This window comes from Schistocerca cancellata, chromosome 2 (assembly GCF_023864275.1).
Source record: "Schistocerca cancellata isolate TAMUIC-IGC-003103 chromosome 2, iqSchCanc2.1, whole genome shotgun sequence".
Lineage (NCBI taxonomy): Eukaryota > Metazoa > Arthropoda > Insecta > Orthoptera > Acrididae > Schistocerca > Schistocerca cancellata.
The window spans coordinates 692,822,577-692,839,990 of record NC_064627.1 but is presented as its reverse complement, the minus strand read 5'-3'; the positions used below and the strand labels follow the sequence as shown (position 1 = coordinate 692,839,990).

The 17,414-nt window shown below is 38.7% G+C and overlaps 1 protein-coding gene across 1 annotated transcript in view; it reads left to right on the top strand.

Moving 5' to 3' along the window:
- LOC126162458 (E3 ubiquitin-protein ligase ZNF598) overlaps positions 1 to 16,750 on the top strand; it is a 67,673-nt gene extending 50,923 nt beyond the window's left edge. Inside the window, exon 7 of the mRNA XM_049918984.1 lies at positions 14,975 to 16,750. Coding sequence (XP_049774941.1) covers positions 14,975 to 15,199 — 225 coding nt within the window. The 3' untranslated portion in view covers positions 15,200 to 16,750. The remainder of the gene's footprint in view (positions 1 to 14,974) is intronic.
- Positions 16,751 to 17,414: the final 664 nt, after the last annotated feature.

Genomic DNA, 17,414 nt, shown 5'->3' with positions numbered 1-17,414 from the left:
TGTATAATCACTTAATAAACTAAGATAGAAAATATTATTGAATTAGTACTGGTATTTGCTATGATTAATTATAATTCCTCTTTGGAGTATTAGGATTTAGCAGAGATCTCTAAACTAACTTTAAGACAGGTAGACTGGATAGTATATATTGCATATTTTCCAAGAAATTGTGTGTTAAGTTGTCTATGCACTTACATATGCAACCTTAAAGCTTTTTACTCTGTGAACAGTTGCATATGCAGATGAACTTCCAATACATTTAGATTCAGTTTACCTTAAAACCAAGTAATAACAATGTCTAACACACCAAGACAGAAATCAATCGTGCAGTAGAACTTGTATCTCTATAACTGCAGCCAGAGGCTGTTTAAATTATTGTTATAATCATCAGTTTTTCATATTTTACCTCATAAGTGTTAGTAACCGTAACTGTCATTGTTTCAGTCCATATAATAGTTCTGCAGTTTCTATAGATTGTACAAAGTGTGCTTTGTTGTGTTTCACATCCTTTCAGAAAATGTCCACAAATTTCTCACAGACACGGAAATTGTCTGTGTTACTATGAACTGATAAGATTCCATTGCACATGATTACATAATTGGGGAAATATTAATGTCACATGTTTAAGAAAAAGCCAGAAGCTACAATGATTTACAACAACACAATCTTTGGAGTAGGCAGGAAAGTTACAATACAAAATTAAGACTTTATTTATAGGAAAAGGCATTGGTCCCAGCATTTTACACCGTGGTCCAGGTAAGATTGCTAAACAAAAGAGGGGAAAATCTTGGTAGTCATCAGTTTTTAATATTATTGATGTTTTATTTTGTATGTCAAAGTGACTGGACTGTGATCATTCACAAGTATGTAGGGAGCAGTGTGTAATCATGTCCAACATATTTTGCAACAATAATAGTAGAACACACCCATGGGTCATAAATTTGTTGCAGTCACAAATTCCAGTGTTTCCCTTGTCAAAGATGATGTGGGCCCAACCTGATGACCAGATCAGAAATTGAAAAGTTATGCTGTTTTATACGTCACTTGTAAAAATAAAACAAAAAAAGTATACAGTTTTCCCTTAATAGAAAACTTTGTATGTAGCAGTATTGAGTGTCAATGTAGTTATTGTAGTGTGTAGCTAAATACAGAGAGGAAAGTATGTAGGATGTGTGCCCACCCTGTTAGCCGTGCTGTCTAACACACTGCTTTCCGAGCAGGAAGGCGTGCCTGTCCCCGGCACAAATCTGCCTGGCGGATTAGTGTGAGGTCCGGTTTGCCGGCCAGTCGGTGAATGGTTTTTAAGGTAGTTTTTCATCTACCTTGGCCCTTATTTTGCCTCAGTTACACTGTGTCGGCAATTGCCACACAGTCAGTGTCTCCATGTACGCAATTACTCTACCAAGCAAACATGTGGGGTTACACGCATCTGATGTGAGACATTCCCAGGGGGGTCCACTGGTGGCCAACCGCTCAGTAACCCTGGGTTCAGTGTGGGGCGGTGGTGATGTGAGTGGACTGCTGTAGCCTGTTGTGGGGTTGTGAACCACTGAGGGCTATGTCAGGGATGAAGCCTCTCCGTCGTTTCTAGGTCTCCAGTTCAATACATACAATGCAGGAGGTGTGAACTAAAAGCAAATCAGTACCCCTTATTCACTTTCATTAACAATTTTCAGTAAAACTGAATATATGTCCTTATTTAAATTCAGCTTTTGCAGAAAATACCAACTATTAAGGGACAGCACAGGAATAAAGTTTGCAACATGTAACCTATCACTCCAAAAATTCTCAAAACTGGATTAATAAAAAACAGAAAAAAGTTCAGGTATTCTACATTGTTTCCCACCACTTGAGTACAATGCACAGCCCATTCATACAAACATGTGAAGCCATAATAAAAGGTCTCCTTTGAATGATGATCAACTTGCATGTCACATTGGCTTGAATGTCAGGGTGGTGTTTTCCTTTCATGTGTGTTTATGGTGACTTCACTGTCACACCATGAGTAGGGAACACTGTGTGACAGATCTATCAGTTTTATGTGGTCTAAGTTACTTTTACTGTTCTTCTTCAAATACAGTCGCCTTTTCTTTTTGATTTCATGATCCAGCTACTCCATAGCACAATCGTACATCAACTTATTCTTCTCAGCTTCATCTCCAAGCAGGATGATGCTGTAAGAGTGCATCTCAGTCTTTCCAGCTAATGAATGATGATCATGTCGTCAACGATTATCTTCTATATTGTTTCACCTGTTTACATCAATTGTGAAGACAGTTCTGATTATCGATGACTCGTAACTTCAGATACATCATTCAGTATGTCTGACCACACTGAACTCAATTTAAGATCTAAGAGCCTTGCTTTGTCTCAAACATTTACATCTTAGTTCTTCAATTTTCTCTTAGATGTTCATGACACCTTCAAGGGGTGCCTTTAAGAAATACATGTCGATGTCCAGCAAATGTTACTGTGCTCACCACACCGCACATGTTGCCCCTGCTGCGTCATGTTGCTGCATATCCATCATCTGCACAAATCACAGATTGAGGAGTGAACACTATTTTTTCATGCTACATAAAATGTTTATAGACACAACCATCTTTTGCCAGCACGAGGGCCTTCAGTGGAAGATATGTCATTTTCATGAATAATCTATGTTACACTACATTGATTATGTCGTCAGTGTGTGGACCTTTCATGTGAATGAATGCACTTTGCTGTTTTGTAGTAGTTTTGTACTTATAACACCAAGGGTTCTCACCTATGATAATATTTTCTAGAAAAGAACTGCCCTCATTTTACATTTCAGTCAAGTCGCAGCAAGTGCCGTCTGCATTGTTTTTGTTCAGCTATCGAGGTGTTTGGGGCAGAATTTTACACACACTTCGCCATTGTTTAAAATGTTCTCCAGAGTGTGCGAACACTTGATTTAGAGATGTTGTTCTGCTGTGATTTGCGACACAATATTGTTGACACACTATGGCTTCACATCCACTGCTTAACACTGCCTGCTCGCAGCTGACTGGTTGAATGCAACTCTGTTGTTTACTGTTGTTAATTAAAGCTGCCATGATAGTTCCTGCACTGTTATCAGTTCTATACCAGGAATAAAATCAGTCTTGGAACTTTTGGGCTGACAGAAAATGTTCTATTTCTTAGGCAGCTTTACAATTTAATGCCAGTGCTGATGCATCATGAAAGTAGTGCAATTTGACTGGAAGGAAATGTTATATGCATTGAGACTGAGAGCAAATTGATTTTCACTTGTGTAAATGATAATGGAATTAATCGCAATATAAATTACACATTATGTTTCATATTGTCATTCTCTTCAGTGATTCTAGTGTGCTAGAAGATATGCACAAATAAAAAGATACTTAAGAATATTGTGATGTCTTCGTGACCTACAGTCCTGATTTTGTCTTTCTAAGTACAAGACTGAGATAATGCATATATGCACGCGGGGGTGTGTGTTTATTACTTTGCATCTGTGTACAATTAGGTTCATCTAGTGGCCACTGCACAAAGCCTAGGCTTTGTATATTAAAAAAACACTTTTCCCAGGTTAGAACGTTATTTGTATTCTTATGTTATTTGTAAATCTTACCCCAAACAACCCAAGTTATTATAGATGAGTTCGTTGTGTTTCTGAGTTCAGTTGGCAGCAGAAATTGAGTGAGCCAAAGGACAATTATGTGAAGTTATACAAAGTTGTCTAATCTAAGAAAAGGATCACACTGCATGTTCTCAAGATTACTGAATTCATGCCCATTGGCACACAGCCCAAAAAAAAGTGGTCTTACCCACTGTTGGAACGTTCAACAAGGTGTAAATATTTGGAACAGAGGAAAGTTTCTCATTGGATTTCTCATGCAACATTCACTTGTTGTAAACAGAATTGTAAGATGGTCATTTCAGTGGTTGATATTACTTTAATTTCCAAAATAGGCTCTGTATGAATAGATTGAGTTACATCATTTTACATTTGTAGCTTATTCTCCAACCCTGACCATTTGTTGATTCAGCAGCTTTAGATATAAGAGAAGCTTTACATAAGTTTGTGGTGGTTTGGGCCACCAGTGATTGTTCAGAAGAAAGGTAGAGCATTAGCACCTGGAGAAGACAGTGGCCATTTGTGTTGGAACTCTGTGTGAATGGGTGTGAAGTTTCTACGTCTGATGGACTGATAGCGGAATATATCTAGCTTTTTTTTTTCACTGTGCTTGTCTGTGACTGAACCCTCCTTTATGTAGTGAATAGCAATCTACCATTTTCAGTGGTTGGTATTCCATCCTGGATTTTACATTGTTTGATTCAGATGAAGAAAACATGTTTTGTAGTGTAAGAAGTACTGAGTAGCGTATGTGGTGTACCCAGTAAAGCATTCTGCATACTCTTGGAAAGCATTCTGTATACCCTTGGAATTGGATCACTTGTTTCCTCTGAAGATCATAAACAAATGTCTCCATGCCATGAAGGTTTGCAGGTGGTGAATAACATGTCACTTACTGAGCCAGAATTCAGAGTTCCAAGAAAGGTTGCTTGAGAGGGTTACTTCTTACAGATAAAAACAAACACTTGTAATGATATATTAAATGTGTGTACACTAATTTGAACTAGTTTAAATGGATCAATGTCGTTTGTTTGTTGGTGTACACTAAAGAATTTTTTCATTGCATACTGGAATGCTGTTTTATGCCATCCATAAGTTTTTGAAAGAATAAACAAACTGTTGAAGTGGAATCTGTCCTAAATATTTATCCACCATGCGCTAACCTTGTTTATAAGATGCCCACCTCTGACACTTCTGGGAGTGTCCTCAGTCTCAACACTTTACTGAAGTACAGGATTGATTAAATAAATATCAATAAACTGAAACATTTGTTAACAAACTGCATTTTTAGTAGAAAATTCCATATTTATGACTAAGCAGGTGCAGCACTTGCTTTATAAACGTCACATTGTCAGTAGCGTAGTTTTTATGTCATTGGGAATGGTAACTAAATGTAACTCTGTTGTTCTCTTTGTTTTCTATAAATAAAGTTGAAATAATAGACCAGTTGAATAGTGCCATTGGATCAAGCATAGCTCCTGAATTTGAAGCTGAGTGTGCAACACTATTGAACAGAAAAATAAAAGAAAAGATAAAGAAAACGTTGATACCATCACAAAATTTGTGAGTTTACTGGACAGTGAATATTGAAGCTTATGCGGAAAAGTCAGAAAACAAGGTTTTAACACTGCAGCTTACATATGGTTTGTGCAAGTACGTAGCGAAATGTAACCAATAAGCAGCATTTGATTTGTTAAAGTCTCTTAACAAACTATAAGGTAATGCTGATTTTAAAGCGATTAGTGTCTGGGTTAAGTATTTCAAATTTAGATTTGGAATCAGTAAACTGGACATCCAGGTTGAGACAGTAGCTGCTGACGGTAAAGCAGCTGAATGTTTGAAAAAGTGTTTGAAAACAATAATTGATAGATCTGTTAAATTACTCTAAAATTCTAACAACACAGCTTGTTACTGGTAGAGAATGAAGAGGATTAGATACCATCATTTGGAGTTGATCCAGAGGATAGATCAAAGACTGTGTTTCCAAACGAAATGTTAGCATCTGGTTTTAAGGCAAGTCTATTGTGCAATATAGATATGGTGTGCAGAAATATTTCATGAAATGGACGAGCTAATCATATGTATGTCTAAAAATTTGCAGTGCTATATGGGAATAGCTAACTTGCCCATCACTTACATAACCCAAAATAATTTGTGAATGGATGTAGTTTTTTTAGACTGGTATGACACTGTATTTGTTCCTGAAGTCAAAAGCTCTAGCTTACATGTGGGAAATCTGGATTTTTGTTGTTGCTGATTCATACTTCCGCAAGTCATTCCTCAAACATTTCACTGGAAACAGAGAATGGAAAGTTTAAAGTTGTTTTTTCTCCTCCCAATATCATTCAAGTTCTTCAGTCAATGACGAGGCAGTTGTCAAAAGCTTTAAACATTATTACAGGTTGGTGTTGTTGCATATGGCTTTGAATGGGGAAAAAGAAAGTTAAAATATTCATTAAGTGCATATCAACTTGAATTTATGTTGTGCTCATATACAGCTGCATATGCTTGAGCTATTATTGAAGGTGCTGCTATAACATAAGTTTTGAATAAGCACCTGCCATCAAATGAGTTTCTATGCCTGAAGATTTGTACCAGGACTGACTGGGCTGATTTAAGAATATTCTTCAGGCTTTCAGGAATGTGATGTTGATGACACAATCTATAAAGTACTGACGGATGATGAAGTCATTGCCTGTGTCAACGACTGGACTGAAAAAGGACCATCCAGTGAAGCATCTTTTCATTTTTCTAAGATTGCTATGAAATTGTTAGAACAAGAAGAAGAATGTGAAGCTGTTTCTAAATATTTTTTAAGTTTTGGCAGCCAAGAAGTCTTGTCGTAAAAGAAAATTTTTCAACTTTTCTACTTGAGTAGCTTTGTGTCCGCTGCTTTGCTCATGTAGGCTGTTTAGTCTGCAGAGGTTTTTTAAATATTTTTATGAAATCCTTATGTTGTTCACATATTAGAAGCTTTTCACGCTAATTAAGTCCGTATAAGCATGGTCTTCATCGAATGTACTTCTGACTAAAAAGTCATTCTGGTAACTGGAGTCAAAAGTTCTTATTACTCATGCCTTCTGTGTTGTTGTGGAGATACTTCCATAGCAACTTTAATCCCCTAACAAATATTTCTTACATGTAACTGAATAGTGAAATACCATTTTTCATAAATTTACGTCCAAAATTTTGTTTAATGTAAAGGAATATTTTCTTAAAAATTTTCATTTCATGTTGCACTTCCTTGTGGGTTGAATTTCCAGAAATTCTGAAACACACATTTTATTTATTTCTCACTGAAGACAAATACCAGTTACTGTAGATGTAGCCTTAAAAATCCTTTAGTAGTTCTTTCGTGATCATTTATTTTCTAAAAAAAACTTTCACCCACTGTTTTACACCCATAGGGTTAAATTTCCAAAAATGTTGAAACACTTTTTTTTTCTGATCGAGAAAGCAAATACTAATTTTCGTAGCTCTAGCTTCAAAATTGCCTTAATAGTGACATTTTTTGAAAAATCCTTTATCCCCTGTTTCACGCTTTAGGGTTAGAATTTCGAAAAATCTCTTTTTAAATGACGCCTACAGTATTAGTTTCTATCCTTAGCAGTTTGGGCTGGGCAGTGATGGTCAGTCAGTCAGGATATTGCCTTTTGTACATATAGATGTATATTTATTATGGATATTTAATATCATTGTTTCCTTGCTTCCTATTGCTATTTTAACACATGCTCATGAACCCATTGAATGTAATATTTTACTATAGTAATTGTGAAAAATATATGGATAGCAAAAATAGTGGTTGTGCAGGGTTTCATTTGCATTCTTTGGACTGGTCTTCAGAAGTATAGAGCTATACTATAGACAGAACCTAAGCAAGCTTTGTCAGAACTGGAGTTGTAACCAATGATAGATTTCAATTTTGACATTGGTCATCGGATTTAAATTATCTCTATATTTTGTCCACCATATGTCGTTCAGGCATCATTGTTAGCTATTGAGTTATCTGTATAACAAACTGTTATTGAAGAGGCAAACTGTATTCTCTCTCTCTCTCTCTCTCTCTCTCTCTCTCTCTCTCTCTCTGTGTGTGTGTGTGTGTGTGTGTGTGTGTGTGTGTGTGTGTGTGTGTGTGTGTGTGTGTTCTCTCTCTCTCTCTCTCTGTGTGTGTGTGTGTGTGTGTGTGTGTGTGTGTGTGTTCTCTCTCTCTCTGTGTGTGTGTGTGTGGGGGGGGGGGGGGGGGGTCCTTAATCCTATAGTTAAATATTGTTTGAGGAAAACTAAATTTGAAGTAATTGAGAGACTGTTTGAAAGTTCCTTTTATTTTGTACTTAATGTGAAGAAAAATCTGTGAGAAGCAAATTAATACTGCTTCATCAATTACTGATTTTAAGATCCTATGTTATATTACCAAGAGTCTTAGCTGTTATTGAAGCTGTGTACAACTTTCTGTCGTCTTGAAATCACTGGTCAGCAAACACACATCTGTGAATTGGGGAACATTGTTTGAAGTCTTTGTATGATTAAACAATGTTGTTAATTATTAAAGAATAGTACAGATGTTTCTTGTCTTGCAAAGAAATAAATGTGACAGTTTAAACAGCTCACCTTTTATGCGTCAGATTATAGGCAATTTAAGTAACAATTCAGCTGTTTGTTGTAACACAGCAGAAAATGTCATATATATTGACCCAACAGTCTTTCAGCAGATTGAAAAACTCAGCAAAGAATAGCATTAATGTACACCAAGGGGTCAGCAAAGAAGAAACACAGTTGTTCCTATCACCCCCACACGTTCCCCCTTTGAAAGTCCCACAGCTTGGCAGCACCATTGATATTTAATCTTAGGCAGTGCCTTCATCAAGAAATCATCTGGCTGCTTGATGGTTCTGATCTATTTGATGCTGAACTTTCTCAGATGATTAGCTCACAAATATTGGTGCCTTATATCACAGTGTTCTGTTAGGGTGATGCAGAGCTGTTGTGACTAAGTGGAGTGGCACCCCTTTAATAACAGAACACACTTATTGGTTTCCCGCAGTGTTGGACATTCAGTTCATGGGGTAATCCTTGAAGATATATTGTTTGTTGTGCTGCTGTTGATAGGGTCATATATTTGGCTCCTGTAGTCAGTAGAGCAATTGTTTGTTGCTGTTTTGAATTCAGTGAAATTACCGACCCAGCTAACTTAAAATACAGCTATTGTTGATAGAGATCTGATACATAATCGGCATCACAAAAACCTTCAATTTCTGTCGCTTCATATTAGGTCATCTAAATACACTATCCAGTGGCAAGTTTTTAATGCCTTCAGCACTCAGTCTAAGAAACACTAGAATGTTGCTGGTGCATTCTTCAAAACGAATGACATTCTTCTATACTGAGAATGTTCCCAAGGTACTGGAAACACAGTCTTTGATCTATCCTCTGGATCAACTCCAAATGATGGTATCTACTTCTCAAGTCCGTCATCTAGAAATAACGACACTGCCCACGATTATCAACATCTACATGAGTACTCTGCAATTCACATTTAAGTGCTTGGCAGAGGGTTCATCGAACCACAATCATACTATCTCTCTACCATTCATCTCCTGAACAGCACACGGGAAAAACGAACACCTAAACCTTTCTGTTCGAGCTCTGATTTCTCCTATTTTATTTTGATGATCATTCCTACCTATGTAGGTTGAGCTCAACAAAATATTTTTGCATTCGGAAGAGAAAGTTGGTGACTGACATTTCGTAGATAGATCTCGCCGCAACGAAAAACGTCTTTGCTTTAATGACTTCCATCCCAACTCGCGTATCATATCTGCCACACTCTTCCCTATTATGTGATAATACAAAACGAGCTGCCCTTTTTTTGCACCCTTTCGATGTCCTCCATCAATCCCACCTGGTAAGGATCCCACACCGCGCAGCAATATTCTAACAGAGGACGAACGAGTGTAGTGTAAGCTGTCTCTTTAGTGGACTTGTTGCATCTTCTAAGTGTCCTGCCAATGAAACGCAACCTTTGGCTCGCCTTCCCCACAATATTATCTATGTGGTCTTTCCAACTGAAGTTGTTCGTAATTTTAACACCCAGGTACTTAGTTGAATTGACAGCCTTGAGAATTGTACTATTTATCGAGTAATCGAATTCCAGCGGATTTCTTTTGGAACTCATGTGGATCACCTCACACTTTTCGTTATTTAGCGTCAACTGCCACCTGCCACACCATACAGCAATCTTTTCTAAATCACTTTGCAGCTGATACTGGTCTTCTGATGACGTTACTAGACGGTAAATTACAGCATCATCTGCTAACATCCGAAGAGAACTGCTCAGATTGCCACCCAGGTCAATTATATAGATCAGGAAGAGCAGAGGTCCCAGGACGCTTCCCTGGGGAACACCTGATATCACTTCAGTTTTACTCGATGATTTGCCGTCTATTACTACGAACTGCGACCTTCCTGACAGGAAATCACAAATCCAGTCGCACAACTGAGACGATACCCCATAGGCCCACAGCTTGATTAGAAGTTGCTTGTGAGAAACGGTGTCAAAAACTTTCTGGAAATCCAGAAATACGGAATCAACCTGAGATCGCCTGTCGATAGCGGCCATTACTTCGTGCGAATAAAGAGCTAGCTGCGTTGCACAAGAACGATGTTTTCTGAAACCATGCTGATTACGTATCAATAGATCATTCCCTTCGAGGTGATTAATAATGTTTGAATACAGTATATGCTCCAAAACCCTACTGCAAACCGACATCAATGATATAGGTATGTAGTTCAATGGATTACTCCTACTATCCTTCTTAAACACTGGTGCGACCTGCGCAATTTTCCAATCTGTAGGTACAGATCTATTGGTGAGCGAGCGAGCTATTGTATCAGCGTAATCTGAAAGGAACCTAGTCGGTATACAATCTGGACCTGAAGACTTGCCTGTATTGAGCGATTTGAGTTGCTTCGCAACACCTAAGGTATCTACTTCTAAGAAACTCATGGTAGCAGCTGTTAGTGTTTCAAATTCTGGAATATTCCGTTCGTCTTCCCTGGTGAAGGAATTTCGGAAAACTGTGTTCAATAACTCCGCTTTAGCGGCACTGTCGTCGGTAACGGTACGATCGGCACTGCACAGCGAAGGTATTGACTGTGTCTTGCAGCTTGTGTACTTTACATACGACCAGAATTTCTTCAGATTTTCTACCAAATTTCGAGACAATGTTTCATTGTGGAACCTATTAAAGGCATCTCAATGGTTTCTGTGATGTGTGGACTGAAGTAAGCACATGTTGTTGTCTTATTGTTGCAGTAAGTGACAGTAGCTGCAGCAGCCTTACTTGAACTGTTTGTAGACTTTCTTTGTACAACCACCCTTCCCTCCCGCCTATGGGCTACTACTCTCCTCTATTATGCCATCAGCTACTACTGATTTATATGCTCTTCTAAAATCAGTTGCAGATACCTTGGTATTCTTCCCCTCAGATGCTTAACTTTCTCATACAATGCAGTCTCAGCAGCATCCTGTGCCTTTTCATAGCTTACACCTTTGTGCAACAATCTTCCTCTTCTGGGATTGCTAACATTGCCACTAATGTTCCCTTTAACAACTCAGCCTCCTCAGTGCCAAAATTGTCCACGATGATGGGTGTTAGCTTGCTGCCATCTTTTTCTGTACACATCCAATACTTTATCTTAAATAAACAACATGCCATATCCAACACATCACTATCCCCCTCTGTTTCCACTATACACAACGTACGAACTGCTAAGTCAGGCTCCACACTCATCCACAGCAACTTTTCAGTGCCATTTGATCGAGCCTTAGTGTCATTGATCGTGGTTTAACAGGATTTCCTTGTTCAACAGATGCTCCTCGTGACAGTCACCCTTGGCAACAGCTTCCCATAGGTGGGATGTCTTCCCACTAAGTTCCACCACACACAGTTGGAGGTCAATTATGGCACCATGCTGATGGAGAAAGTCGAACCCTAGGATCGTGCTGTAGCCCTCGCTTACGTGAGACAATGCTTCTACACACTGCCTCAATGTGGTTGCCTCCAATTGAAAACTCACCATTACCAAGCCCAGTGGCCATATATCATTATCCTCCACCTCACGCAAATTATAATATGGGGAGTCTCATTGCGTCCTACCCAGTAAATCTCTCAAGGCCACTGAAACATGCATTCCTATGTCCAACAGAAGCATATGCTTTTTACCATCTATTACACCTGCTATGGCATGTTCTGCTTCTTCAGTCATATTTACTGCATTTCTTTTTGCTAGGAAGGCTGTATGGCAGTTCTTGGGTCCCAATTTTAGTTGAATGGGTGCTTATTGCCACCCACACACCACCCCTGCTAATATTACCATAATACTGGCAATTGTTCATACCACCCATATTGTTCTGTTGTTGGCAGCACTACCTCTGGATATGCCCCATACACCCAAAATTAAAATATCTTATATCCAGAGCAATCACTTTCATTGATCTTTTATTTTGGTTGCAACATCAATCTCCTCAAATTCCATTGCTAACCTAACTGGTGCATGGAGATTCCTAGGTGGACCAGTGTGCGTCATCCTAGAGATTTGTGGTGCTAAGCATGCCAGGAAAGCATAGTGTGCCCTTTGCTCAGCTTCCTGTAACACCACCTGGTTTGCCTCATCACTTTTCATTAATTCATACATATACACATTAAATTTCCTTATCCTGTGTGCCAAATTCTGTGTGGCTTCATTGGGCCTGTTAGCAGTTATACTTAACTGCCCAGGAAAAAGCTGCACACTGTTCTGCTTCTTATCTTTGCATCAATCCTTGACTGCGCTGCTCAGAAGCGTCCCCCTTGTCTAGTGGCTCCATGCATTGTACAAAGGATTTCACTTCTTAAAAGGCACAATTTTGTTATTTTGCAGCAGTACTCATCCAGTGAACCCCCTATTTCAGTCAATGACAAAAGATCCCTCCTCAAATAACACATCAGATGACCTACTGGAAAAGGGAGTAACAAGGTTTCCAACTACTAGATATAATTCTAGACTCTGACATTTCAACAACCACAACTCCTTATCCTTCTCTGCTAGCTTTTTGTTCACAAATGTTTTGTCTGTTCTCAACTGCGCTGCCTCATTCACTAATGGTTGTATAGCTGCCTGATCGATGTGTGCCTGATTCTGCAATTGCATTACGCTTACTCATGCTCATGAATTCCATAATGGCCACCCAACAGTAAAAAGAACAGAAGACGCTTTAGTTAATACTGCCACAATTATTTCTTATGTCTAGTCATGAGTTAATCGTCAACTCCCCATATTGCGTAACCATGTGGCCAAAATGACGACGCATAAAACAAACTACTGCCACAGATTTGGCACCATGGGCAGAGTGCCCAAGTAAATTTCACTGTGCACATTGCACAGGCTCCCTTCACAGATCCTTAAAATTCCCTTCACTTTGTGACATCCAAGGTTCCTCCAGCCTCACAAAAATAACTTGGCAGTTATGATGGCTCGTAACTCTTGACCCCACGATCGTCACAAGAGCACAAACAAAGAGTTTCACTTGCCCTTAAACAAAGGTTCTGTTGGCTTCAGTTCAGATATCACACTGCTGGGGTGTAGTACAATCTCTGCTGTCCATTGTTGGTGACATCAGATCTGCTGACAACTCTCTGTAGGTGGAGTGCCAGACTTGTGGGTCCCAGTGACAGACTGGCAATTGAGAGAAATACTTTATTATATTTCAGTTACAGAACTTGTCCTTGTCAGTGTGAGACGGACATGCCCCACTCCAGCACTGTGGGCCGGCAGTGGCCAGCAGATGGCTGGCTTCTGCCCCGTGCAAAGAAGTGCATCAGAGTCCTGCTGTGCAGACACCTGTCTGGCAGCAACCCAGCAGCCCATCAGTTGACGAAGGCCATGACTCAGCAGTCCTCTCCTTCTTGTTCTGCTACGCTTTCCACTTTTGAACACCCATGCTTAGGTGATTCAGGCCTGGCTCACATTCACGAAGTTGGTGAGGGAAGACTGCTGTGCACAAGACATGACCCGCTGCCTCCTTGGCAGGACTCTGGCCGCGACAGGTGCGAAAGGCAAGTCAGCAGTGCTGTGACACTTAACTCCCATACAGTGGACTTTGTGCGAAAGGCAACTGATGCGACACAGTCTCAAAACCATTGGTGAAGCTGCCAATGCCCAGTTCCATCACCTACTGTAGCCCTGGCATAGTGATAGTGCTGCTGGACTTAGGATGAATCTGCCTCAAAATTCTTGATTAATTATACTGCTCTGTGGTGCATTTGCTGCACTAATATCCAGCACCTGTCATGTAGCTCATAATGTGGTTCTTGTTCTGGTGTGGTGGCACATTACTGCTCACACTGGCTATTACTGGTGCACAGTGCAGATTCCACTGAGCTGGGCTGGGCTCGTCTCACAATCACATTGCATACATGTTGCTGTAACCTGTGTGTCACCACATTGCATTTACCAGATAGCTAAAATTTTTGCATGGAACTAGGTAGCTATGTTACACATTTAATTTTATATACCCTAGATTTTTATAGTGAAATGTGTACTACAGTTGATGAGAAAATAACCGCTATTAATAAAACCATAAACTTCCAATCATTGTAGATGGGCCATACCAGTCAACTTATCAAAATTAAATAGTGATTATCCTAAAAAAAAACCATCTGGTCCATTCAGCTAGTTCGGCACAAAAAATCATAAACATTAATTTTTATTAACAAAAATAAAATGGCACCATATTGAACACAGGCAAAATATAACTAAAGAGGTAAAGTGATGACAAATTGTGCTATACAGGTATAGTGATCGTGATTCATCAGTTTCTGAACAGATAATTCATTGTAGATATGGAAATTCGCAAATAATTTCTGGTATCATAATCTATTGGATATTGACTCAAATCATTCCTTTAAGAGATTATTAAGTCTACTTGGTTATGAATGAAATTCACATACACCTTGTTGCCAGGAACACAGATTGTCGAAACTATTTATTCCATGATAGTTGCATGAGAGGCCAGCCATGAAAATGGCAAACTATTTATGGTGACACCAAAGAAAAAACATTTGTTTCCAACAATTTACGTAAGTTTCAGCTCTTTGGATTTCTTAACACTTGTAAGAATGTCTTAGCTTGTCTGATTGTCTCAAGAGTTATTTCATGCCTGTTTTAATTTTACTATATTAAAGCTGAAATTTCAACTTGTAAGACAATAAGTTTTAGCACTTTCTGGTTAATATAGTTTCTTATTGTGTGTTCTTTCTAGTATATAGTACATAGATATAATTCTTAAGTGATTCACTGTTTGGAACTTCTCTTCTGTAGGAACTGTGGACAGTCTATACCTCAGTGAAGTCAGAAAGTGGAAAAGGTGCCCGTATGCCACCGCTGGAGGTGTGTGGTGTGTGTGGACAGGTTATCGCCACAGATGATGCAAGACAGCACAAGGCAGCACACCACCTGGATAACCAGTTTCCAGCTCTCGGCACTCATAAGCCTGGGACAGTAGCTGCTCCATCGACGACTCCCACCTGGGTTCGGAGGCAATAGCCATTTGTAGCGTTGTCTGTTATAATGGATTGTAGAGAGTACAGTTGACTGATGTTATGCTCAAATTTCCCATCTGCCCATGTCCTTCAAAAGGTTTGTTACCACAAGTGATTTGTCTGATTCACATGATGCTTTAGTTGGCACTACAGTAAGGACTGCAAGTGATTCTTGAGGACTGTGGTACTTTCTTTGCTGTGCAGCACCAGAATTTGTATTTGAAATATCTGTTGGGTAATTAAGTCCAAATGCAATGGGTCCATCATCTGATATTAATGCTATTTTTCTTCTGTTTGCTACACAATATCTGTGTAAAGTGAATGTGTATTGGTAAGTTCAGGCATATTTATTGTCTTTTTTTGTTATTATTCTGGGAATTTTTCTAGAAATACAAAACCTTGCCATTTAATGTAATATTGCATCCAAGAGCAGTCGTAACAGATAAATGTGTGATATATCAATGAAAAATAAAACTTTTTTATATTAATAGCCCTATTTTTAGACATGAAATGTAAGAACTCACATTTGTTGCTTCAGTTCACATTACAAAGAAACTAAACAAAATGTGTGAAAGTAGTGAAGTTTGTTCAATATCACAACCCTCTCCAAAAAATATTTTCACAGACTGGAAGTGTGGAGTATACCAATTATTTAGTTTTACCTCTTAGTGATATTTTGGAAACTGCTATTGTCAGTAGTTAAGTTTTTAGTTTTTCTCTGCATTCCTGTTTACAAACATGAGAAGTATCAGAATTTCCTTTCATTCCCTATTATTTTCATTACTTTTACAAACAGTCTAGTGTGTGAGAGAGGATTTAAGGGAGAGGAGACTATAAAGTATACAAACGAACATTCTGATTTGTGAAATGCTATAAGAGATTTGTACAACACTACTTCTATTTCTTGGGTTAGCTGTTAAGATGTTTTTTTGTTTTATGTTTTACTGGTAGTCTAGCACCAACTGACCGTACTGAGATTTGACTATATTCCTTAAGAGTACATTTGTTGTGTAACAGAAAGTTGTGCTGTAAAAGCAGCATTCTTCAATAATTGCCGTGTGTGTGTGTGTGTGTGTGTGTTTTCAGTTGGAGAACTCCCCACCTCCTGTTCAGAAATAGCAACAGGATGGTCACTCCACTGCTTGGTGTGAATTCTTGTGTGCTTCATTGCTCCAAGTGGTATTTTAATTAATGCTGATTAACCATTGGACATTTGTTTCAACCTGTTGATAACAAAGCAAATATTCTGAGCTGCAGCTGTTCAAATGTACTACACTTGTCTCTCAAGAGTACTGTGGCAGATGAAATGAAAGAAGGTATTTTATCACTATGTGCCTAAATTGTTCATTGTACCATTTCAGCCAAAGTTTAGGCTACTGCTGATTTGCCATTGTTGGAGAATGAATGAGGGCTTTGTCTTGTAATGTATTTCTATTGTTGTTTATACTATATGTAAATATATACATAAATAATTGTTGCATAACATTTGTTCTAAAAGAAATTATTTTAAACCTGATTTATTTATTAAATAAAAGTAATATTTCTGTAATTGTCACTTGCTTATTCTTATTCTCTCAGCTTCTCTCAAGTGAATTTACACATGTTGCCAAAGAATCCCACACCCCACTTGATATGAACTGCACCACACAGGAATAACGGACTACAAATGGAAGCTAGTGCCGCAACTAACCATGGAGCCAGTCATTGATGAAGTGTGGTGCTGCCAATGCCTTCTTCTGTGTCATTCGTCTTAAGAGTCATCAGGAACATGTGTAATCATCATCATGTTGTAGCTAAAGTATAATTTGTCAAAGAAGGGCACCTACTAGTCAGCTTGCCGCTGCTTGTTTTTGTGGCTCACTCTAGAAGTGTTGGAAACATAGGGTTCCACTGCTCCACTGAACGATGCTTAACAACCTACCCTCTGTTTCATGTAAGTGATTATAATTTCTTGAGCAACGTTTTAGAAATGGTGGCACTACTACACACATACTTTACTCTCCAACTAGTCTCAAGTGTAAGACCAGGTAGGAGCTCCTTAGTCATACCATTTCCACAGTCTGTGGATTGTTTGTAATGAACTACATTGAAGTGTAGTGTGGGTCTTTAACCACTTGAGGAATGAAATAAAGCAACTGTTGTGGTTGTAATTTTTCAGAAAAACAAGCATTAATACTTGAGCCTTTAGTTCAGAGGTCACTACTCAAAGATCACATGAG